We start from the raw sequence: 26,936 nt of genomic DNA, 5'->3' as shown, positions 1-26,936 counted from the left end.
TGCGCGATGACAAATAAACGACCCCGCTGACAAGAAGAGTTCTAAACGAGTCGGTGAACGAGGCGGAGATAAGTGCTAATCGCTAAAATTAATTACATTGTAATAAGTGCTTCGATACGCTCGACTTTATACAGAAGTCTGACTCGAACGGCGTTTGGGCGGCGAGCCAGCATCTATGAACAGAAATGTTGTATTCCAACCATTACGTATAGAAACATAAAATAAGACGACGGCTGCATTTGCAATTTAGCAGACGCTCTCAGACCGGAACGCGGAAACGGATGTCGTCACCACGACGAAGAGGTTCGCTGTCAAACGTATAGTAAATATTTATCATCTCATCAATATTTGCACCACAGAGTACTGAGTTTCGAGATCCTCTCAATAGTAGTTCTCAAAATTATATTTCTTAACAATTTAGCTTTGCTAAGGGACATTTTATTGACAGAATCTAACATCAATATACAATGAACATGTACATTCATAAAAAATTGGAGGTGGGGGGGTGCGAATTGTTTTCTTCTTGGTAGGGGGGGGCGTGACAGAAAATAATTGAGAAGCACTGTGTTCGACCAATTTAATGTTTACAGTTGAAATGTTCTAAATAAAATGGGAGTGTGTCACAGTTTATGTCATTTGACAATCAAATTACTAGAATGAAAATGCCATTTTAAAAAGTATAAGTATCAGTATAATATAAAGTCCTCAATTTCTCCATTCTTTTGGACAAGTCAACTGATGAGGAATTTAGATATTTGGTCATGAAGACATTCAAAATAAAAGAAGAGCGAGTGGAACTGTATACAATATTTATTGATGATGTTATCATTTCCATGGGTTTCCATTGTAAAGACAGACATTGGCTTTTACAGGGCGTATCTTTGAGAGGGGTGTAGCTCAGAGTTCCGGGGAATGATCTTGTGAGGGGCACATACGATTTGTCGAGGTGGATGGTGTTGACAAGGTAAGAAGGTTTGACGCCGCTCGGATTAAAAGTCCAGGGCAGCACAAGTCTAAGGCTTCTTCTGTGAGTGTGTGCAAAAGTACACTGTCACCAAGATGAGTCATTTAGGCTTTTAGCATGTCAGTTTGTCCTTTCTCCCCCAGAGACGACTGCAAAACATTTTCACAAACCTCAAGAGCCATTTGCAAAGTATTCACAACCACAAAGAATCTCCAAACTTTATACACGGGTATCTGAAAGACTTTCAAGAGCATACATGGTCAGCTTTCAGAGCCCTAGAGGACAATATATATCGTCATTTTGTATAATATAAATATGTGAAATTTGGATTTACAAGGTTTGAATTTTTTTTTGTTTTTTTACACAAGTATAAAAATATATGAAACAAAAATGCTGTGAAGTACAAAGACATATTAAAGTGTAGAACGTATGAAGTAGACCTTGCCAGTTGCCAGGGTGCTCTAAAATAAATAAATAATTGTTGCCAATACACATCTATGGCACACTCTCATGGTAAATATTCCTTCTTATGCTGCTTATACTAATAATTATAAAGAAGTGTTGGGGCCATATCGAGAATAACATGAGGAGTAAACAAGTCAAAAGATTATGTTGACAGTTTTCCATGAAAAGTATTGCAATTATATGCTATACTTCAACAAAAAAATGTAAGCTTACGTATAAATTAATCATTTTTGTGGCGTGAATTTCAAAATTTTCACTCAAATCTAAATTCAATTGCAACCAACATCTGCCGTTTTTCTATTGCCATATATTAATTGTAAGTTGTTATTACATAGAATATGTTAGTTGATAGTTGCAAAGAAAAACATTGTCAAAGATGGTGTCAATGTGTCAACATAATATTTCATCAGTGATCTAGCGTTATTGTCCTAAGATTACAAGATTTTACCAAGAAAACTCCAATTTAATTGTGAATATAACCACAAAGCATCCCTCCCAATCCCTCCGGGGTGGCTTTTATATTCGTAAATAATTATTAGCAAGTTTTAAGATAGATTTTTATTGGTTGATGACACAAAAAAAAGATTTTCTTTCATTTTTTAAAATTTAATGTCTGAGAGCTACCGCATACAGCAAATCAATGTTATATTAATAAAAGAATAATCACCGACATGGGCATCTGAAACAAGTTAGTAGTGTACATTTTGCTGACCTGAGATGATTCTGTTTCCGCGCTACTCCATCTCATCACCTATTTGCGTCCATTTGAAAAGTAGGTGTAATTTAAGCTTGATTTCCGTGATCCTTGGTACAACGAATTGCTGCAAAAGGAACATCTACATTCATAATCACAAGTTCAATTTTGGCAACAACAACAAAAACAAACCACCCAGAGCTGTTCGGTAAACAAATCAACAGGAACAAATTGCGATCATGTGACACTGTAAAATATATTATGTACATAGTTTAACATCTGACGAGGCATTCTATTTATGTTACAGTATAATTGGTAGTGAAAATCTCATTTTGTTCAGTAGAAAGCTTATGTGCGTTTATTTACAGCGGTTATATAATCTAATTGCTTATTAACGTTATGTCTAATATTTACATACTGGAATGGATGTCGGGAACATGAAATCAGATTTAGAATGCTCGTCACTCATGATGCTATTCATTTCTTATACTCGTTAAATTAGAGAGAAAAGCATGTTTAAAATGTTATTTTGGGGGGGGGTTTAATCGTCAAACAAAAATAGCTCAATTTTGACGCTCCAATTGTCAATGACTTGAACAGCACAAAATATGAATGACTAATCCCAATGGTTGCTATGTAAACACCATCTTCAAGGCTCAAAGGTAAAAACTAAATTTAGTGTCATTTGAACATGTGTTGAGTTCCATCAGGGAGGTTCGATCATATACTGAAAATTCTGTTTTAGAATATAATCCTTTGAACTAAAACAAATTCTCTTTAGATGCAAATGTGGGATTAAAACAATGAAGTGATTTATAGGCATGCTGTGCACTGTGGCTATTTTCGTAGACACCTGAAATATCGAGTGCTTGCTTTTGACTTTCATCAAGCCGTGCCATACACCACGTGGGTTTGCATGTAAATTTTTTAAGAGATTTCAAAAGTTTGCTTTCACATTTGATAACAATGTTGCCGATATGCCCTCAAAGTTAATACATAAAAAAAAAAAACACAATGTTTTTCTATATATTATACACTTTAGTCTATGTATTTGATATAATTTAATTGAAAAAGTTATTGAAAATGCTCAGCTGTTGTTCGCATGTAGTAAGTCAGTACATGTTATATATAACCTTTACAAGCACCAGCATTAAAACAATGGTGCAGCCTTTATGGCTTTTTAAGATCGTGTGTGCAAAATGTTTTATAAAATCCATTTTCTAACTCCCTATTCAATTTCCGATGCGCTTATCCCTACTGGGGGGCTGGAGCCCATATACCAGCTGTCTTCAGGCGGTGGGCGGGGTACACCCTGAACTGGTTGTCGACCAATTGCAGGGCACATATTGACAAACAACCAGTCACGCTCACATTCACACCTAGAGACAATTTGGAGTTATCCGTTAACCTAACATGCCACAACCTAACATTTTTTTGAAATGCGGGAGAAACCCTGGAGAAAACCAACCTGCCCACTGTGCCGACATGTTCTAACTATCTAAATAAATACAATTAATTAATTGAATAAATAAATATACATATACACTCTGCTTTAAATTATAATATATAGTTACTTTTGTGGTCTTACCGTGGGGAAGTAATCATACATTTTTATGCACAAAGAGGAAAAATGGTTGACATTAAAAAAAATAAATAACGTAATGAGATGATGTTTGTGCTTTTAAGCATGTGTGCAAAACTACTCTCTTCACATATTAGTGGTAATATTATGAGGTTACGTGCCATTACACAAACATGAATTAATTTGCAGAGTACTACTTAATGGGTAATGAACTGCTTCTTTTGATTATATTAGGGCACATAAAGAGTGTCCAGTATACAGTAAAAGTGTTATTCAATTTTGATTACCATAGAAAATTATTTAAAAAAAATAATGTCAAGTAAAATAATTTTACATATCTCAGATGACATAATTGCTTCACCACTTTTAAACAATACAAATTGCAAAACAAATTAAATTAAACAATTCCACTTCTATAGAACTTTTGGCAATAACTGACTATACTGAAAATAATAGAAAAAATATGTACAGTATATGAAAAACCACAAATCACAAAATGTAATTTCAAAAAAACAAAACAATGACTTTAGAACAGGCACCTTTTATGATGAACTCCCTTTTGTAATTTTTTTTTTTTTACGTGTTGAGTAAGTCAGCAAATGTGATATTCAAAGATATGATTTATGTTGTCCTGGATGTTGTATGTCGGTCCAAGTCGCGAGACACAAATATAACACGTAAATAAAATACAAAGAAGACTTTAGCAAAATGTTTTTTTTTTGTCCTAATTGACATAATAAAGCCAGTAAACAATGTTGAAAAAGGAGAAGACAGTTGGGAAGATCATCCGCGACCATTTGTCTATGGAGTTGACATCAGTCAAGTCTGGAATGTTGATCTTGAGCTGCGAGGTGCGCCTCCTTAGTCGACTTTTCTTCTGAGTCATGTGGCGCTCCAAAGTGTTTCGGCCAAAGTTGTGGCGGGCCAGCCCTGCTTTGCGGTACTGCAGAGTTGAACTGTCATATGTTAGCATGGTGTTCCTTGGGTCATTAAGACCCAAAGCCAGCTCTGAAATTCCCATGTCGTTCTTGATGTCTAAAGTACTCAGTAAGATGTTTTCATGTGGGTCCATCTGCTGAAGAGAAAGGTCACCTTTGGTCACGGTCTATCTGTGAGTATAATGTAACAGCCATCAAAGTCCTTGACAAAATACCCTCGTATGATCGCATCAAACTTGATCGTCAATGGACGGAAGGATTTTTTTACAGTTGAATCTGAGAAGTTATTATATGATGATGAATAAATAAATAAGTTGAATTTTTCGGTATAGGGACGGAGCTTTTTTTTAAAAAAAAGTTTTACTTCTTTGTGGATTTAATTTGAGAAATCTTGAGAGTTTTGACGATTAACAAAGGTGGCCGACCAAAAAGCACGCTCCAGGATTGAACAGCGGTCAATTTTCAGAATTTTGGTTGCTGAGGCTCAATTCTTTGTGATGCCACAGCCGAAAAAATGTCTACAAGTGGGCTAAATTGTTTAAAGAAGGACAGAGCAGTGTTGAGGCTGAAGGCCTACAGAAGTGAGTTCTCCTGAGGTGATCAAAACCCTTCAAACTTTCACCTGTTTGGTCCCTTGAAAGCGTTCACGGGAGGCATGAAGTTTGAGGAATGAAGTGACGAAGTCTGAAGTGTTGCGAGCGACTGACTCAGACATCAATACAAACGTTGAGGAATAAGGAAGCTTGTGCACAGATGGCAAATGACTTTGAAAAAAAAACCCTAAACGTCGGCTTCTATCTGTATTACATGTTTTTATACCGAAATATTCACTTTATTTATTGAACGACCCTCGTGTATCATAGCATCAATAGTCATTGTTTCATGAAATCAAACGTGCACATCTCGAACCTTGTTGAACATATTTATAATACAAACAGCAACGAAAGACAAAATCAAATAAAATGCAGTGTTTAGTGATGGAGAATGCAGGTGATTCATGTCATTGTGCTTTTTTGATTGCCGGTTGCAACGGATCATTCTGAATGGGCTGTTAGCAAATGCAAATCAGTGCGAAAAATAGAAGAAGACTATGAGACTAATGCAAAGCAACGGCAAATAAAATGGTATTTTCGAGTAAATTAAGCTTCAAGTCAAAAACATCTAATACGAATAAGCGATGTGACTGATTTAGAATGCTTGGCGAATGTTAGCTTGTTTACAGTGCTAATGCTAGCTCTACTGAGCTACGGCTGCTATTTTTGTAAGCTGGATACGTGTTCTCTGTGACCATTTATCTTGACTAAGAGCTTTAACAATCGCATGTTGTCTCGTAGCGCCATGTTTGATAATCAAGGTCAACCATGTTAGGCGAGGGGGTGTGGCTTTGGCCTGAGACACGTTCACGCGTGAGTGAGGTTATATTCAAATACTGCAAGCAATTCTTAAAGGCCCACTTTCATGTCTTGCAAATTCTCGTTCCCTTTTACTAGAGGTGTGCAATGTAGGTTTTTTTCAAACTGATATTTACAGCCTCATTAAATATCAATAACCTTGGCTCATAATATATGAATAACTTTTAGTCAGTGCGAGTCAGTCAAATATACTGCACCAGTTTGCGTCACCTTGTTCTTTTGGTCGCCGAGTCCGATGGCAGCATCGTCCATAAATATCGGTTCCCACATTGAGTCATGACCATCGAGATCCCTTTGTTTCATCCTCGCATACAAAGTGTCATCTCGGCCAACGACGTTGCCCACCAGCCACTGCAAGTGTACACAATCAACATGGCGACTTAGCCCATCGAAGAAAAAGAGTTTTTCTTGTGTAGGTGGATATAAGTTGCCAACAACATACAGTTTATGCAATAGTTGCTCCTTTAGTTCACGTGTATCTTACATGGTTAGTACAAATCACTTCTCAGAGGATTCTAATTTAATTCCTTGGCTTCATTTGACTTGATAAATATGTTGTTTTCATCACATGTTATCGCAGCTATTTGAGGTTAAGCTCTATAGGGTGCAGAAAAATGGAAACAAAGCAAGGCAGTGCTAGAAAAGTGAGAGAACTAAAATATCCGATTTCAAATTATATCCCATTGCACGTTTCACAGATGAATTTCGAAGAGTTGCGCAAGTAAATTCTTGGACAAATCAATCAAGCCTAACTGTCACAGAGGCGGTTAAGTCTCACATAGCAGTGCAGACAAAATGATTTAGACTGCACTACTAACGTCCAAAATTGTATTTGACAACACAAATACTATCTTCTAATATTATTGTCCATTGTGTTGTTTTTTTTTTTTTTCTACATCCAATGTTTGTTTTTCCAATTTCCAACATCCTGTTCATGTTTTCTCAGGGATGCTGTCGATCTATGCCAGGGGTCCGCAATCCTGTTTCTCGGGGGAGGGTGTACGGCCTGGTTTGCATTTCTCCCCGCTGCCAGACACTTGAATCAAATGATCAGATAATCAGCAAGGTCTGCAGAAGCTAGATATTGATCCTGTTCATTTGAATCAGGAGAGTTGCAGCGAGGAGAGATGGAATACAGGCAGGGTAGCCAACCTTGAGGAATAGGATTGAAAGAACCCTGATCTATACTATAAGTGGGGAGTTCACATTTCTCTTAAAAAAACAGTTGCATTTTCAAACAGGCTTCTTTGAAACTTTGCTCAACTTTAACTGTGTCTGGAAATCGAGTTGAACCCGAGATTTCAACTTTTGTTTCCCCAGATAAGTCCTGAGAGAATTTAAAACTATATTGCAACTATATTGTAATACAAAAATGTTCGTTAAAACAGACTTGTATTCGGCAGTAAACCTTTTTCTCGTCGACTGCATTCCACTGTGTTGAGCTCAGCTCGTCCTACCTTGTTCGGATCCATTCTCATCTTTTCATTGTTGGCTGTGGCTGTTTTCTCAGCGGCCCTCTTCTGACGCTGAGGGCCCCGTCCAAAGAAGATGTAGTTGACCAGTGCGTACTCCAATAGGGCCAGAAACACAAAGACGAAGCAACCCATGAGGTACATGTCAATAGCTTTGACATATGGGATTTTGGGAAGTGTTTCTCTCAGATGGGTGTTGATGGTAGTCATAGTCAGCACCGTGGTAATACCTGGTGGAAAAGGAAAAATAGAACAAAGTTTCATCAAGAAGTCATTAGAAGGATGATTTAGGGGAGTCCTAATGGTGCAATTTTAAATGTTGTCCTACAATATCTGGAGACACTACATCTTTGTCTTATTGATCTTGTCAGAGTCCGTGAACCTGAGTGTTTTATCCTTGTAACTTTAAATCTTGCATTTAGAGGCGAGCTAACTTTACATTTTTAATTCAAAGGTCAACCTTGGTCTTGTTCATTAGATGAGAACTCCTGCTGAGGAAAGTTGTAGATGGTTTCAAAGGCTTCGGGGATGGTTGCGACATTGAGCTTGCATTTAAATCTGCTTCCAGTCTTGGCTGTTGTGACTTTCAAAGAAGACTACCAGAAATGACAAGAATTCTGTATTGCATGAGATGGCTCATTCAAATTACAGTATCGGGTTTTAAATACATAAATAAATAAACGTGTTGTCAACTTCTGGAACGTTTTCAAATCCTCCGAGTATATCCGCTAACAATGAGCTAATTATTATATATCTGTCACTGTTAGCTGATCATTCCCCTAAATAGAATCCTAGCTAAATTAAAAATAAAAAAACATGTTTGAAGTCCAAAATCAAGGTAAAAACGGATTGTGAATCTTATATAAATTTAGGGGTGACGAAACATTGAATTTCCAAGCTGACCTGTTTCCATTATGAGGCATTACTCTTTTCCATTAAATCCTGTAAATGACCCGACCCCTGCCCACCCCCCAAATCACTAAATGCAGCTCAGTCTTCAATCAGTGAAATTGCCTTGTCGACTAAACCGAGAGATGGGCTGGATGGATGGTGGCGGGTCAAAAGAAGACCGGGAGCTAGCAACAAACAAAAGCAGAGGCATCAAAGAAACCTCTCAAGCCGCGTTGTCATTCTCATAATGGCGGTTGACAGGGGAAAATAGTTCACAGAAATAGTGGAAAATGTATGATTCTGATCAACCAAGTCGCCCATCAAAAAATACTCTTGTTTTGATGGTGTCTATTTACATTTGCCTGAAAACATCTGCCCTTTTTCCTCATTATCCAACTCAACTGTAGTTTCTTGAATGAGTAGTTTGAAATATGACTATATTAAGTGGATTGGACGGTTGCAGGTTGCTTTTGGAGTTTTACTAACTTACTGAGGAAATATAAGCCTGGAAACTCTTTGCACTGCGATCATGTATGGCAAAGGGAGACCGCAGCAAAACTCAAAACAATCGCCATGTGTCTCGAGGAAACGCAGTTCAGCACCGCACCACCCCGACCCTAAGACGCACACGATTATAAGACCCAATTCATATATAGGACGCATGAGTTATAGGGCGCACCAGCTTATAAGGCACATTACTGCACATTAAGGGAAACAAACCAGCACTGAACCCGATAATAAGACTCACTGTCAATTTTGGAGATTTTAAGTACGCCTCATAGTCCGAGAAATATGATAATTCAGCTGTCATCAGTAAAATGGACACTTTTTCTTTGGCATTCTTGTATTTTTTTTCCTTTTTGGTGGGGTGATGCCACCAGGGAAGAATACCTGACTTACCTAGAGCGACTCTGGCAGCAGAAGCATCATAGTTGATCCAAAAGGAGACCCAGGAAAGAATGGTGATTAGGATTGAAGGCATATATGTTTGCAGGATGAAGTATCCAATGTTTCTCTTCAGTTTAAAGCTTAAGGACAGGCGAGGATAAGATCCTAGAGAGTTGGAAACAAGGAAAGTAAGGAAACCAACGTCCTGTGTTTTATTGAAATTGGCAAGTAAGTGCAATGTTGAACGCAATGTTCTTTGGATGAGCCACTTGCCAAAACATTAAAATGGGAAGCAGAGATGGTCAAGCAGTATTTGGTTCAGAGTATGCACAAAACAATACATTCAAGTGGTCCACTTTCACATTGAACATGAAAATGGACTTTTTAAGGCACACAAATATCATCACATAATCCGTGTAATAGTTAACAAGTTCAAAAGCATTTAGTGTTTGGAGTCTTGAGAATGATTATTTTACTGATTTATGATTAACATGCATGTTGAGAATGTGAAAATATTACCTTTAAAAAAACAGAAATATGAACATACAAGAGGTACACCAGCAACACAAAGCATACTGCGGTCAACCTTAGGAGTGAAACATATTTTTAATTTCAACAACCAGTTCTCACTGTCCAAAGAAAAGCATGTAGCTCCACATTTGTTTTTTGTTTTATTTATTTTTTTTACCCAAGACACAAAGAAATTATTTCTCTTATCAAAATGAGAAATCAAAAAAAGAATTTGAGGTATTTGCATTAGATGTTTTTTTTTATGAAGGGGTGACTAGAACTATTTGTAAGGTAATTGGAAAATGTCATACAAAAAGTCTTACAAGAGCATCATGCAGAATTGCAATTTACTTGAAAGTCATGCAGACAGAAAAAGGCTGAAGGGACAAGATTTACACGTGAAAACACTTAAGAGTCCGTCGGGCCATGATGTACATCTGCTATTTCATTTAGCTAATTTACGCATGAGCCACTGCGAGTGTCACGAAGGTTTTAAGTTCAGAGGATAAAGTAACACGGCAGGTTGAAAGTTACACAACAAAGCCCACCGGTATGCGTAATTCATTAGATAAAATGACATTGGCTCTCCTTGGCCATAAACTTGACACCTGTGTTGGATAAACGCCAAGCACATGCTGATGTTTGCATCTTTCAACGATCTCAGGGTCACTACTTCCATCCTACTGCTATGCCAGAAGGGAATCCCCGTGTCTTCTGTATCGAATGGGTTATTTTAAGTCACATTAGTAGGGCAACGCTTGGGCAGGCCTCCTTAGATTACATTTATTGCAGCGACACAACAGCTTTTTAAACATAGGACATTCATACACAGAGTTGTGGTGACTTGTTAATCTTTTAGGTAGGACAAATCCCTCCTTTCATTACTCTGGCTACCCCAGAAAGAACACACAGCAGAACCATCATACTGCTTACACTTAAGTTGCCTGCTTTCACAACCATCTCATTAATATGGAAGCATGGAAAGCATTCATATTTCATTGTATCAGACAACAGCCTTTTTGTTTATTGCTTTTAAATAAGTTATGGTGTCTTCCATCTCACAGGGTAGTTCCTGATAGAAACTCAGTTTGAATGTTCTCATCTTTACAAGCAATTAGCAGAGATGGTATTTTCGGATCCGACCAAGTGCAAGCACTAAAGGGAATTTGCTTGCGTCATAATGAATTAAACTGTTAAAAACCTACATTAAAATCCCCATTTCAGAGTTGTTGTTACTTAATGAAGTTAAAGTTCCTTGATTGACTATAGGGGAAATTAATTAATTGATTCTTTTTGAGTTTTAAAGGAATGGCACTGAAAGTGCCAAAATTAAATAAACAAATATGCCACAGAATGTTTAATTAAAATTATCATTAATTAATTAAATGTGGAATTAAGTAAATAAATGTGTAATTAATTAAATTATCAATGATTATTTGTAAAAAAAACCGATATAATTATTTCTGTATTTAATTAATTATTTCTGTATTTATTTAATTATTTATGTATTTAATCATTTCATGGTACCACATTGCAGTGTTTCATGAATCAATTTTATCTGTCAAACTCGCACGTCAAAGTTATTGGGCGGGGCTAAACGCTGACCGGACTCAAATTTTGTCTAAGCTGTTGCTTTGGTCTGTAGTGGTAGCAAACGTGGCGGCTACGACAATGGAGGAATTTCCTGAGCTCCCAATTGAGCGGTCGGGCTTGTATTTATTTGTTTTGCTTGAGTATTCAAACCAATGTGAAGGTGAATAGCGTCACTCAGTGTATCTGAGTATTTTCACAAGACGCTCGATTGTCATCAATCCATTATTCTAGAATTGATTTTCCTTGACTTGATGAGCAGCCCAACCAATCAGGTATTAGGACTTGCCCACCAAACTTTGATGGAATCGACAGCTAAAATTAATTCAGGTAACACTAACCATGAAATATATAATTAAATACATAAAAAAATCATATATACATATATTTTTTACATATAACCATTGGTAATTTAATTAATGACATTAATGTATTTAATTCCATATTTAATTGATTAATGCAACATTTAATTAATTAATGGAAATTTTAATTACATTTTTCATGGTGCATTTATTTATTTAATTTTGGCACTTTCAGTCCTCCATATAAAGGTGAAGTCAAGGGCTCTGCTCACGGACGTCATATGATCAAACCCAGAAAGCTGGTTGCTACCTCAGGCTTTTGACACTGTGATGTCATTTTTAGTTGTCAGCAAAGTGGCCGTACAAGGCAAAATGCCCCCACAAAAGATGGATAAAAACCGGGTGGATTTTTCATGTTCCACAAACTCAATATTAATCAGAATCAGACGTGTTAAGACGAGTGCGGGCACTATGTTGTTCAAGTTGATTTTCCTTAGAGTGCTAAGTACTTGAATTTGTATCGACAGCGCCTCTGCTGCTTGCAGCCTTGCACTGCACTCTGAATCAACTCGATTCAAGATTTGAATCCAATTGCTATTTCACAGACTTTCACAGAGTATGCCATCAAGAATGTGTCCATTTGTGCGATTGAGACTCCCCACCTGTCGAGAAGACGACGTTTTTGGAGATGAGCTTGTGATCCACAATGGAAAACTGTGGCAGTTCAATCTTGTCCACGCCGGTCACAGCATTGTTGCCTCCTCGCCAGTAAAACTCAATGTCGTCTGTTGTGTAACCATCTGAGACGAGATACAAGAAACAAGAATGCTAGTAAGTACCAGACTGTGCAACAAAAACACTCCGTATTATGCTTCATTATGATCCGTTGTACTGTTGGAAAGTATCAGTAGCAGATACCCCACTTTAAGACTTTAAAGGTTCTTTCAAAGCATTCTAAACAAAAGGACAAAGTATTTACTGTCCTCTTAGATTAATTTGCACAGACTCCATTGCCAATGTAATAGCCATACGGCATCCAAAACAAATGCCAATAAAGAAGTTAAAATTGTAACAGCATATTTGCACAATTTTATTGCTGCGAGTGGCTCCCAAGTCTGAGGTAAAATAATTAGCTAATGTTAACATTCTGAGCTCTTAGCTTGCTTTGCTTATCGAGCATCGCGACAATGTTCACCAAGTTTATTTGGAATATTTAATGTACGTAACATTATTAGACACCTTTTGTTAACCCAACTAATTATGTTACGGTTCAACAAAGAATGTTAAAAGAATTTATTAGCACTGCTAGTTTTGCATCTGTTCACTGATTTTAATCATTCACCTTTCACCCTTCCTTGAAAAAAGCTGGTGCTGTCTTGATGCTATATTTTGACTTAATTATGGAAAAGCCTATCAATAATGAAGCAATGTTAAACATACAGCATTACTTATGAACAATAACCGAGGAAATCCCTTCCCTGTATACGTACGGTATATGAACAAAATCTATGAGGTCAGCCCATTATGTTGTGCCCCCAGTACAACTAAATTATTAACTTTCGAAGAAAGAATGATTAAATAACCAAGCAAGGCATCCATTTTCATCTCTGCAAGCAAGTAGAATCCTTGAAAGGGGCAAGAGCCCATTAATATTAATCTGAACCAAAGTTACTCCCTCTTTTGCTTTCATTTTGGTCAAATCAGCAGAGACATGGGCAGCAAAGTGGGCTTTGGATACAAGCAATGAATCATTGAGTAACACTCTAGTTACATCTGAGGACAATTGCTACTTTAAAAAGCAAAGATAAAACATTCTCGTTAGACCAGGAACGTTGGTTCTTACGTGATAGATTGCATGACGAGGGGGGTTTATTATTGAAACTGCAAAAATGGCATGTAAGTCATTTAAACCCTTTTATATACACTAGCACACCAATGCAGTTTAATACAACGGCCATTCAATTAATCCTCCTTCCATGAGGATTATACTCTAAGGTTCTCCACATTGAGAATGAGCAAGACTCACAAAGCACTTCTTTGTGATAAACAAGTGAAGTTCGTTTGTAGTAAAGAAGCTTCCAGTGTGAATGATGATTATTTCACAACCCCCTTGAGACTTGGCAGGAAGTCGTCATATATTTCTTTCAAAATGAATGCACTTTAATTTTTAAGCAATACATATTATATACGTTGAATGAAGCTATTTTTAGCCAGACCAAAACCGTTCCACCTTCGCAAAAGTCTGCACTGTGTCTTTCTAGTGACGTTACAAACACGAGGTCAGTTGTTTCACCGTCTACCTTTCTACCTCTCCACAGTTCCCTCTAGCTTGCCTGCTCTTCTTAATTAAATCTTGACTGACCTATTTAGTTGGGATGAATTATTAAACCTGACTCTTCATTGGTGGCTTTGAACACCCTCACACTCAGAGACATCTCTTGTTCTTTTTTTGATGAAAGCCCCGCTCGCTGCTTGCGGCATTCAAGTGTACCCCCACAATGCAGTTCCATTTCATGTGCAGTGCCGTTTTCTGATCATCTACATCTGAAAAGTTATGAAGAGGAGAGATAGTTACATCAGTGTCCCGTCTTAAAATGTGGATGCTCCATTTTTCTATGCCTGTAAATGTTCAATGTAGCATAATTCAATGAGAGATTAGATGGAAAAGTGATCAAAGAAATCACAGTTCCACAGCAAGTATATGTAACTTGTTCAACCTCTAGAAATGTACAGCGCTTACTTAGTTAGCATTTTTCTTGTTGAATATTTGTGATCTATATCCCGATTGGAATTTCCTGAAAGTATACAGTTAATGAATGCTGAGAAGTATCTCTTAGTAGGCAGCATACTTAAAGAAATTGAGACTATAGAATTTCTCTATTTGCCGGGGAGCCCTGCCACAAATTGTTAAAAAAAAAAAAAAACACCACTAGCAAGTGAAAGAAAGAAGTTTCTATTTGCCTATAGATGTCACAAAATGGCAGCAAGGCCGTTCTTTTATTTTAGAGAGGACTATACGGCCGGTATAAATAAAGCTACGCCCCTCACTTCAACATAGCTCATTGACACCAAGAAGACGCCAAAGCAATACTTTTATTTTAATGAGAATGTCAGCTCTTCATTAAATAGTCGCGCATTGATAACAGAAAGCAAATCCAAACGGCATCACACAATAGGCAACAGTGGCTCCAGTGTCACTGAACAGTATAAGGATGCAATATGATTTTAGGACTTTGGCTACGAAAGAATGCTTCGGAATGGCCTTGAAATTCCTCCATCTGTGAATTATTTAAAGTGAACTTAACAAACATAAATTAGTCTGATACAATATTGGAATTTATTCATCTTTTATTGTAAACAGAACACTTTGCAATTCCCTACTTTGCACCAGTTTAAATGTTACATTGGTATAGCACCACCAGGTTAAAATACACGTGGGAGAATATACATTTTAAAAACAAACAAACTTCATTAAATGTACACACGGGACATCTGTTAATATCTGATCTGATGTGCAGTTTTTCAAAGTACACTGTGACAGATAGTTCTGATTTTTTGTGATATGGATATTTGTTTCTACGAGTAGTTAAAAGTGGAATGGATAGAAAACTCCCCCTTTTTCAAACAAACCAACCATTTTGTTCTGTAAGCCATTGCACAATAGCCTTCAAATGTTTTGCATTCAGCAGAATTTCAATGATTTGCAAGATATCAAGAGAGCGAGTCAGTCGTACAAATTACAACAATAGGGTGAATAGGAAAGGAACTCCATTAAGCCTAATTGGCAGAGATATTAACTTGTCCCATCTGGGGAAAAGAATGAGTATTTCATGGCAGCACAAAAGGTCTGTGAGTCTGGGAGAGCCGGCGGGCCAAAATTAAATGAAATTTTTGGTGATTCCATCTGTGGAGATAACAATACAAGAGAAGAGCTATTTAACTGGGACCGTGGCATATCTCCCTGTCTGCATCTGACTGCAGGCTTTTTATCTGCTCAATAAAATGATGTCTCCGTTGATTTCTTTTAACGGTCAAAGAAGGGTGTCGGCATGAGATAAAATACGGGCATGTGATGTAGGCTATAAAACATTTTTTTTTCAAGGGAAGTACAGTGAGTCCAATTTTTATTTGGAACTTTCAGTTTTCTTACTTAGCAGATCATTCAGTCTCCTTAGTGAATGACACTAAAGCGTAATGTGAAGGTGATTTGTGTCCCAGGCAGGTTGATTATAGTTTTGGAATTTTAATGATTTAATTTAATTTAATTTTTTTATTTCGTTTTGAGTTATGCTTTTTAAATGTAGTTAGTTTTCAGGTTGTTTTTTTTAGTTTATATTAGGTTTAGTTTTTTTTTTCTCCAAAATTTAGTACTTAGTTTTTGACTTAGTTTTCGTTTTTTAAAAAAGTATTTTACACCTGTTCAAGATTTTCAAATAAAGACCGTAGTAAGTACTGTGCAGTGAAGATTCAACAAAAAATATAACTTCAAAACATGATGATACAAGGTACAGTTGTTTTAACAGTTGACAGACTATCAAACACAATAAGTGGCGTGCATATCGCTTCTAAAGCTAGATTCAGGCATGTATGCATACGCCCTAATTATGATAAAGGTAGGATGCCTTGTTTGCCAAGTCGCCAACTTCTAAAGTGGATTTATGGGTTGAATTACTGTGCGTTTTTTTTAATATACTGTATATATTTGTTTATGTATGAAGCAAAAAAAAACAAACAAAAAAAAACACTCTTTACCTAATGTTGCATTTCAGGCGGGACTAAATGTGAAGCGCCATTCTAGCCAACGGTACACACAAACTCGCCTCCGAGGAGAGACATCATTTGCTGGCTCTTTATTATTGGCTCCTGCTTGAAGATGTCATGTCTGTGCTATAAACATTAAGAGGACTATAACTCCCAGATGACTGGTCAACCTTCTCCTCTTCCGGGAAACGGCCATGCCGTTAATATAGAAAGAAATGCTTTGAAAATCAACCCCTAAGGCCCGTGTATTAAATTAATTGGTAAAGATGAAAACAAAGCACATTTTCCCTACTTTAGTTTTTATTTGTTTTGTCAACTTAAAATGTTTTTCTAAATCATTTTAGTTTTTGTTTTATTTCCATCCATCCATCTTCTGTACCGCTTCTCCTCACTAGGGTCGCGGTGGGTGCTGGAGCCTATCCAAGCTAACTTCGGGCACAGAGACGAACAACCATCCGCGCTCACACTCATACCTAGGGGCAATTTAGAGTGTCCAATCACCCTGCCATGCATGTTTTTGGAATGTGGGAGGAAATCTGAGTACCCGGAGGAAACCCACGCAGGCACGGGGAGAACATGCAAACTCCACACAGGAAGGCTGGAGCCGGAATCGAACCCATGAGCTCCACATTGTGAGGCCATCGTGCTAACTATTTTCTTTAATTAACCAAAATGTTTTCTCAATTTTAGTTTTAGTTATTTAGTTTTCGTTTACTAAGATAACTTTGGGAACATAAAAAGGTCAATACCATAAAAACAGTAAGCAATGCAAAAAAATACCAAAATGACAAAAGCAAAACACATGGCCAAGGAGTTCATCCAAGGACATATGGTGAGGTCTCATGAATTATTATTTTTTTTTCGTTGGATTCTGAATTGTATGTTAACCGGCTTTCAATTTTACCCTCCTCCTCTAACAGAATACACCAAATGCCCAGTTTATTTTTTTTTTACCCGTCCCTCAAGACTAAACACTCTCTTGGCACACTGCCATGACTATTCGTCAAAACTTGGAAACATTCCTGTGGAAGTTCAAAGTCAAATCAATAGATGGTAATTTGACGTATAAATTGCATTTCAAATGGTCCTTCATGCCTGGCTGCAAGCTTTGGACTCTCTGAGACATCCATTTACCAGAAGTGAATGCACCCGTCACAAGTGAAAACCGAGCTGTATAATAAACAGACAATTGGCATTTCAGCCCAAGCAAAATCTATCACCTGCACAACTAACTACTTTTCTTTCTGCCGTCCCTCTGTTGAGCTGAAGTGGCTCAACTTGAAGATTCTGTTTTGATTCCGCACAGTTCAAAGTGACTTTAATGTAAATTCTGGCATCCAATTAAAAATGTCTCTCATATTTCCGCAGCGTACCGAAAGACTGGAGCTGGCTGCATCCCTGGGCAGCGACAGAACATCTAAAGATAAGAAAATAAATAAGTAAGGCTAGATAGCACTAGAGCGAGCGAGAGAAGTGGCTCCCTCAATATGATGTGGGTCGTTGGTGCGGAAAATATAACTATTACTTGGTAGAATAACATTAATGAAATGATACTTTAATTTGACGATAGACCCGTATTTCGATGGGCTCTGAAGAAAAACACAGATGTGCGTGTTTCACTGTTTTAATGACCGCACGTTTGTCTGCATTCACCTTTTTCCTTCCAGTGCATTTTAAATTTTAAATTCCCACTGCACTGAAGAGCCCTCTGCCGTCGCAGATGGGCCCGAGCTAATCAAAAAGACAAAGTGTAGTTTCTGGCGTTAAACGGATGAGTGACCGTACAGTGTTCATGATTTATTAAAAAGGTCCACAGCTGCTGTATGTGCAGAGTCAGTGTGACATCTTTTAACAGGAAACACCATCATGTTGTAGTTAGGGCACCTGAATAACACCACGTAGTGGCGTGTCACAGTGACCCAGAACTTAAGAGGTTAAAACACATTTTCATAATTGATGCTTGGGTAGAATTTACAAAAGGGGAAATACAAGGAATCATATCTTGCACACTTGTGTTAGTTTCCTACCATTCAAATCAATCATCAGTGCCCAAGAAGGTTGGCGACATTTGGTCTAGACATTGATAATGTGATTAAAAACAAATCAATTCACAACACATCAAGTACATATGGCAAATTTTCGAATTGAAGTTGAGTAATCTTATTGCCTGGAGCAGCATCAGTCGTACCTCATTTTTCCTCTGGAGGTGCTAGATTCCCCCCAAAAAAACAAAATGAATGTTTTACCTTTTCTTTGTCTTTTTGCAAGCCTTATTCCATAAGATGGAACCGCCTGAATATTTCGTATTAAAAGAAGAAGATACGAACCTGAATTTACATTAACTGAGCGGTCTCACATTTAAAGCCGTTTACACAAACTGTTGTCACTTCATGGTAACAAGAATCAGTTTTACGGTTTTTACATTTTACTGAGAGTCGTTGTTAATTTATTTATTACTTGTTTATGAGAGCTAAAAACATTACTTGGTAAAAATGCTGAAAGTAAATAGCTTATTTTTCGGACCATAGAAAACAAACTTAAAATTCTTTAATATTCTTAAAAATGGACAATGCGCCTTGTAATCCGAAGCACTTTATGTGTGGCTGGATGTTGGCTTTTCAGTTTGTGGTCTTGAACTGAAATCCCTCTATATTATTTATGCGTTCTCATTCTTATCGTATCACTAGCACATGTCTGTTATACCGGATCTGAAATTACTTCCTGTTTTTGTGTCTACGACTCATGGTAGTCCTACTATCTTAACGCTGAAGTCCCTGGATAGACCCAATGCACTCTCTGCTTTTCTGGTTTGACATTGACATGTTTACAGCTGTTGAACTGTCAACCGAGATGGAATTTAGCATTAAAATAACATAACCATAAAAATAACACAGCCACCGGTCACCAGATTGAATAGTACTTTTTTTTCCTCAGTGAGCGCTAAATCTCTCAAAGAAACATGCAGTACAGTCAGAATCAACTATTTAATGTACAATGCTTCACATAAATCAGCAATATAATCCGTAATCTTATCATTTCCAGGCCGTATAATACAGTAAATGTTTAATGAATGGTGACTGTTTCACCATGAAAGACAACGTTACGTTTTACGTTATCAAACAAAACACAGTCCTGGAAAAACTGTTTTCGACCTAATTCATCGCATAATTCTGTGCTTTGGTTTCTTGTTAAACAAAAGGTGGTGTTCTATTTATTGGGCACAAAGCGATTCAGTTCAGTTCAAAACGGTTATGGTCTATTGGTCTCAATATTCAAAGACAGAGTAAATCCCTTTTCTGTGGAAGATGATTTGTTCATTCTAGCTGTTAGAGATATATTGTTCTGAAAGAGAGCTGTGGCTAAAAATCGTTTTACCTAAACCCTTGCTTTTAACGAACATCAGACAAAATTCAGTTGTCAAAAAGGGAAAAGTACTCACAACTTTCAATCTCCAATGTGCAGTTTTGCTCATCTAGTGGATACCTTCTGAGGTCCATCATACAAGCAGCAGTCGTGGTGATCCTGAAAAGCAAAAAAAAAAAAAAAAAAAAACGCACAAGACAAATGTTCCACTGAAGTTTGTTGTTTGACAGAGACAAGCAGATGATGACATGAGGCTGGATATTTGAAAATTTTAAATGTTGGCTCTCAGATGGCATCATTTGGATAGATGTCACGTCAAGAGTAAGTGGGGCTGGTGTCGAATGGAGTCAGTTATTCTCAGATCGGAATCCTTTCCTTGTTTAACTCTGTAAAACCTGTTTAACGTTCTGATCAAGTTTCAAAAGGTCGTAACTTAAAATCCCTTTTGTAGTGCCTTGAGCCCTGATGATTAGAATAAGACAGATTTCACAAATCTCCCTCATGCATATGCATTCATCGCCCACTGTAATTGACCGTCAACCTTGCAATGCAATGATCCAAGATGCCCTTGGGCCTCTGTTTCCATTTACGATGAAGTCATTAGGTATAAGGACAAAGTTGGTCTTTTGAAAAGCAAAAGTAGAATGTCAGTCAGTCCTAAAAAAACTCAATGATAATGAATCAGAAATATGAACCGATGATGAATTTCATCTCAAGTGGGATGACCTCTGATAGTATGGATTGTCAGAAAAAGAGGATTGTGGGATATAAAAATGAACCAAGCTCAAGTGTCCTGTTTTTCATGGATGTTGTGTGAAATCATCAAAAAATAATACCGTAATATTGCACCCATACCATTAAATGTCTGACTGTTAGCAGAGCAGCCTCCACAGTGAAATAAAGAGGCACATACAGGTAGGATGATGTTGATAACATTCTTCCACCGGCTTTGCTCTTGTGTGCAAACTTGATTCCCATAGAGGGAGTTGCCACTAAGCAGCACGGAATGGTGGGTAATTGTGGAGGCACACTTGACAACACACTGCCAGTGCAGAAGCTCATCACGAGTCCCAGTGCAGAGAAATTTTTCTTCCATGTTGACGACAATAACCTGTCCGATGCCAATAGTTATGCGTCTGGCCACTATGAATGTACTTTTCTGACTTGAAGTGATCCAACAGAAAGTGATTCGCAAGGTCCTCAGTTTATAGCTGTCTTGACATAAAAACATTTGAACATGGTGTAGTAACTGGTGTACATTTAATTGTTTTATATATGGCCTGGAGGTGTTTCTCAAATACATACAGTATTTAAAATTTTATTAGCATATGTTAGCGCTAAACTATGCCACATTTCGACTTCAAGGTACATTTGAATTCATTTCAATTTGGGTTACGTCGCCGCTGCACCAAACTCTGACAGAGGAGTATCAATATTTAAAACTGTGACAAACACCCCAGGCTTAATAAAAAATGTTTGGTCATGACGGATGATTGGATTTTCCGTTTCATGTCTCTTGTGTTTGTCAGCATTTCTTCCACCAGTGTGGATTGGCTGTTGGTGATGAGACCGCTAGGTGCTTAACCATGGAGTAAATTGCTGCTTACTTTCTGCCGAATCTCTGATCTTGTGTGTGTAGATGGAGTCAGCGGTGTAGAACTGAGTGCAAAGAGCCTCTGGCGGAGTCCTTGGGAAAGCGGCCCAGGTAAGGTAAAGGTTATCCTTGTGTAAATATGTACACTGTGCTTTTGTGCAGTTGTGGCGCCAATTGATGGATGGCCAATTGTATGATCGGCAATGACGCAGGAGAACAACGACAGATATAAAGTGACACCAACGTGTGGTAATAATGCATAGCCAGAAACACGTTTAAAGGGAACGTAACATTGCTGCAACTTTCATTATTCTTCTGAGTTTGCAGTGAAAACTGTTGTTGTTCATAAACATGCGGCAAAGACCTTCCGTGTCTTCCACTAACTACCCAGGCTAAACTCGGCTCAACCCCGACATGCAAAGTCAAGAAGTACCACTTCTACAATATATAGTTCTCAACTAACCTTAATCTTGGTTTTAAATACTACTGACTATTAGGCAGTGCTTTGACGCCATTACAGAAAGACAAAATAGCAGAATAGCAGTTTTCTGTCATGACCCGTGTCGGTCATGTCAGGTTTTTTGTTATTATTTTTCACCTTTTTGCCATGTCCTGAGTTTTGTTTATTTTGTCAGCTGAGTGGGGCGTTTCCCCTCAGCACTCGTTCCCCACCAGCCATGTACCTGTTCCCCGTTAGCCTCACACACCTGATTCCCATCTGCTCCCCTAATGACTGGACTATTTGAACACCTCGTGCCGACAACTCATTGTCGGTGCACTGCTCCATTACGGACTGTCACGACCGCTCTCTGATCTCGTTCATGGTCTCGCTCCCGCTCTCGCTCCCGCTCTCGCTCCCGCTCCCGCTCCCGCTCTTGCTCCCGCTCTTGTCCCCCCGTAATTGTCGCTGTCTATGTTCCCTGTCGTCTGATCCAGTTAGTCACGTTAGTTTACCTTGTTATTTTTGCACCCTGCCATGTTGTTTGTCATTGTTTTGATCCCGTTAACAAATTCCCTTTAAGTTACACCTTTCCCTGCTTCCTAGCATTTTGGGTCCTCCCCCTCCTCGCCGACCCCGATCCTGACATTTTCAAAGGAAAAGAATGTACGTGGATTTGTGAATAGCAAACCAAAACTAGGTTCTCTGTACCGCCAAGTTCTCCGATAGCAGGCATTTTCATGGATCCGATTAAAGTGTTAGTTATATCCAAATACAATCAAAACTCGCTAATGATTTGATGATACCATGATTGTATGTATTTTATCCCTGTCTACATATTTAAACTGGACACCATGGGTGAGAATAATTGGAATTAGGTCACTGGTAGTGTAAATCAAGCCATTAAATGATGCATAATATTTCGACCGGTGGTTGCTTGCTGACCGCCCACAGACGTCACTTCCAACCACACTAACTGAGCGCCATATGTTGAAACAACATGGTGGCCCTCACTTTGTAGGGTCAAATCACGGTCAAGTATTCTCACACGCTCAAGGCCATTTTTAACATTCAGGCCAAGTAAGACGTTTTACACACACAAAGCAAGACATAAATGCGCTTCCTAAAACCACACCTGTTTTGTCTTGAGAGTGGGTTTCAGCTAATTACATATCCTGTAATTGTTTTAAAAAATGAAATGAATATATTTTCTTGTTTCTGAAAATTCTTAACCATACAATATATATATATATATAAACTTTTTTATCTATTTTTCTGTACAAGATGGATGTCCGTGTTGGGGACGGCGGACAAGAAGTTTTTTTAAAAAGGCCGGACGAAGCAAGGACAGACGTGGGCTTTCATTCGTCCCTGTAATCGTCCCTACACTCAGAGCAGAAAAAATCTTATGCTGTTGTGTGTCCAGACACTTTAACTGATAATTCAATTGACAGAGCGAGTGAGTGAGAGAGACCGATACTCTAAGTGGGCAAAAACACAAAGCAATACGAATGGCTGTGTGAAGAAGCAATTGAGAGACAAAATAAGCATCTTAAGTTCGGTATAATTTGAGCAAAGAGATGAAGTGCAATAAATACAGCCATCTCTACAGTGAGACCCTGCTCCGTGCTCATCTGTGAATTTGCCTCGTGTGATAACAAGAAAGTTCCAGTACGCTTTGTAACTATAGCTGCGTTTGGCGATGTTTGGGGGTAAGAAGTGTCTCCTGGAGTTTTTAATATCGATAATAACTTAATTAATAAAGTGGAGACCCGCGGCTATTCGTATGAAGCGGCTAATGGTTGTACAAATCAGTTTTTATGGCTAAATGTATGTATTGTGGCATTTAATCAGGTGTGTTCTATAGCCTGGAAATTACGGTAAGTGAATAGGAATCTAGAATTAGACATCTAAGTTTATAATCAAGTTTATGAATTTTGAAACCTCTGCTTTTGTTTTGGGCGGGTGGTGGTGGACTGACTGACTGGTGAAATGCAAGGATGGACACGCTTTACGATTATTTTATGGAGGAGGACAAATGGACGAAGGCGGAAGGGTGCCCATGTCTCGGACGGAGAATGGAGGACAGACCCGCAAAACTGGATGAAGTGCCCATCTCTGGATGTGATTATGATAATACAGAATTTACATATAGTAATAATCTTTTGAATTTTCTGGTTTGCCTATATGGTATTAGTCTAGAAATACAGTATGTGCATGATATACATTTATATTTTGCACATTGCTCTTATTTTAACAAAATTTTACATGACATCTTTTTAAGCCAGATTTTTTTCAGGGAAATAAAATATTAGTACTTACTAATAGACTAACATATGGTATACAGTACACTCAATTTGTTGAATGTAAACAGGGTAGTTTTAGTATTTAGGTGGCTAGATTAGCGCAAGAATCACATTCTGGATAATACACAATCCGACGGATGGTCAAGATGCATTATTGAGCGAGTAGCAAAACACTTTCGTACTGTCATTTATTCATCATAAGATGTGCTGCGCCTCTAAGCCCCGCGGATGCAATGTGAGTGTAAATGAATGTCTTTTCATCTCCACTGGATTGCTCATAAATTGTTCACAACAGAAAGACGAAGCACATGCCTAATTAGGCGGAACTCCATGATCTTGCCTGCGAAGGTCTTGCTGACTATTACCTTCTCGTTCTTGTGAGTACCACAAGCGTCAAAAGCGTTTGACTTGCTGGTTGTAATTTAGATCCCATTTCTCTAGTGTCACCAAAATAGGGCAAATCAAAAATAAGTAAGTGGGGGAACGTAATATTCAAATTTTCTGTGAAAAATAACTCCCCAGAAAGAGACAAACGTGCCCTACAGTGTGACAGTAGATTTAAAGAACATTGCAGGTTTAGTGCAATTCACGTAGAATTGGAATTTAAGTCCATAAAACCTCCGGTGCTGTTGTCCTTCAAAACTCCTTTATGAATCGCTGCTATTAATTTGCAGTTGAATGGCATTCCAAAGTGAGTAAATACAAAGTGTGTGAATATTCATCACGCGTTTGTTCTCAGGGTCTGGATTCCCTCTTATCTGCTTCAATGGACTTGACACATCCAATTACATTTCCATTGAGGAGTCTCATAAAGAGTGGAAACAAAATGAATAAAAAACACCCTACAAATTACATCTGACCGCCTTTTTAAAATTAATATTGATGCACATAATAGTTGGTATCAATTTTAGTTCATTTTTACCAACAAAATATCTGAGCATTTTAATATTGGAATACATGCAAATTCAGTTTACAATTTGCAATATAATGGTTATTTTAACACATACGCACATATTTATTTATAGAGAATTGTAAACATCAACCTGATTGCATTTGAGCAAAACAATTCTCACATGGGGGGGAAATGGAAATGAAATCTGTACAAGAACTGAAGACCGTAAAATGTTAACATTATTCGAATGTTAACATTATTAGAATGTAAAATGCGAGTTCTGTGTTTTCATTATGAATGCGCCAAAAAAAAAAAAAACATTTTTGTAATAGTGTGACACGCTTTGAGTACCAAAGGTAGAAAAGCGCTATGCAAGAGGCAGCCCATTTATTCGCTCACTTAATAAAAATACTTCTAATTTTCCAACATGTCAAGCAAGCGTCAAAAGGAACACCAAAGGTACTAAACAATGTTGAAACCTTAAATATTTTGCTCATTATCCCTGCCTCAGGTTGTCTTGTAATATTTGTAATAATATCTACCATTCGTGTAGTTAGTATTATTCTACATTTGAATAGTTTTTGGCTTAATCAGAGAGATTTTGACATTTAATGTGATTACACACAAACCTCCTAATGAATGCTGTTTGATCTTTGTGCACACCAGCATCTGCTTGCTTGGCAGTGGCATGCCAAGCAAAGCCACATAATAAAGCTATTATCCTGTGAGAAGTGGCAAATCGACCCCTACTCAACAAAGCCTTTCTGCCTACATAAAGTGCTTTATTTCATTGCCTCACCGTATTGCCGCTCGCTCATTCACAAGCTATGAATAAACGCATGGCAGATGAAATGTCATAGAATAATCTTTATGTAATGAAGACTTCAACTCATTGACAGTATACGCTTATATTTTATTTAAATCAAACTATATTAGATTAGAGTAATTGTAATTTGTTCTTAGGCTATGATGATGTATTTTCTTTCTGAGCTTTACGACCACTGACCATTTGCCATCAACCGGACCATTTTCTGTATTTAACACAGCCATAACAGGAACAAATTTTTTGTGAGGAGGTTTTGACGCAATGCAATGTCTGTATGAGTTGCCTGGTTGTTATAAGAGCACCACTCTGATCTCCTGACCCAATTCTGGCCATCCTACTTACATGATATTGAGTGTCAAGGGTGATGGATTTCTTCCCCCCAATTTAATGCTAATCCCCCCTTCATCCAAAGTAATATTTTGTGCTGACTTTTTGTCGCAACTTCCACTCTTCACGGCCAAGCAAATCCCAGCGATTTTGGATATTTCATTTGCATATTGGATTCGGCCGCGGTGGGCGCTGACATAGTAGGTCATTCGCTTGAACTCAAATGACATGACAAAACACAGGGATGAGTTCTAGTACTGCATAATCTGACCCTCACAATCTGCTGGTGCCGCGACAGAAATGAGATTTGTTCAGTTCAGTTCGCTGCTTTCTAATTCATTCATTGCGTTACTTTTAACCACTTTGTGTCCCATGTTTGCATTTATTATCGTGCTATCAACTGATTAATTTTTTAACTAATTAATCACAAAGAAATTCCATGATTAATCGCGATTAATCACATTTTTCAGCTACTATTTTTTGAGAAGCTTGTAACAGATATTTACTTGAATATCTTGGAATTGATGCAAAATCACCAAATATGAAGTATATTTAATTCAAAGACTGTTCTTATAGCTTTCTTTGATTCTTGAATACGATCTAAGGAGACATCTTTACAAGCATTCTCCTTCAAAATATTTATCAAAACTGCCCACAAGCGCCAGCAGTGTTGGTTTGCAAGGCCCAGTGGTAATTTGAACACAATGTTTTGTTTTGAGA

The 26,936-nt window shown here is 37.7% G+C and overlaps 1 protein-coding gene across 4 annotated transcripts in view; it reads right to left on the bottom strand.

Moving 5' to 3' along the window:
- Positions 1-795: 795 nt before the first annotated feature.
- The window catches only part of gabrb2b (gamma-aminobutyric acid type A receptor subunit beta2b), a 50,030-nt gene continuing 23,889 nt past the window's right edge, over positions 796-26,936 (bottom strand). For 2 of the 4 annotated variants that reach the window (XM_088278926.1, XM_088278928.1), the window contains 6 exons: positions 19,909-19,991; positions 12,371-12,508; positions 9,319-9,471; positions 7,513-7,757; positions 6,266-6,406; positions 796-4,780 (listed from right to left, as the gene is read on the bottom strand). In XM_088278926.1, the coding sequence (XP_088135052.1) occupies positions 4,430-4,780; positions 6,266-6,406; positions 7,513-7,757; positions 9,319-9,471; positions 12,371-12,508; positions 19,909-19,991 (1,111 nt within the window). In that variant the 3' untranslated portion in view covers positions 796-4,429. The remainder of the gene's footprint in view (positions 4,781-6,265; positions 6,407-7,512; positions 7,758-9,318; positions 9,472-12,370; positions 12,509-19,908; positions 19,992-26,936) is intronic. The other 2 variants (XM_088278927.1, XM_088278929.1) reach the window with 1 other exon arrangement.

This window comes from Idiotropiscis lumnitzeri, chromosome 17, assembly GCF_059441095.1.
Source record: "Idiotropiscis lumnitzeri isolate Australia: NSW breed Sydney's pygmy pipehorse chromosome 17, RoL_Ilum_1.0, whole genome shotgun sequence".
In the NCBI taxonomy this organism is placed as follows: Eukaryota; Metazoa; Chordata; class Actinopteri; order Syngnathiformes; family Syngnathidae; genus Idiotropiscis; species Idiotropiscis lumnitzeri.
This window is presented reverse-complemented; position numbering and strand designations above follow the sequence as displayed.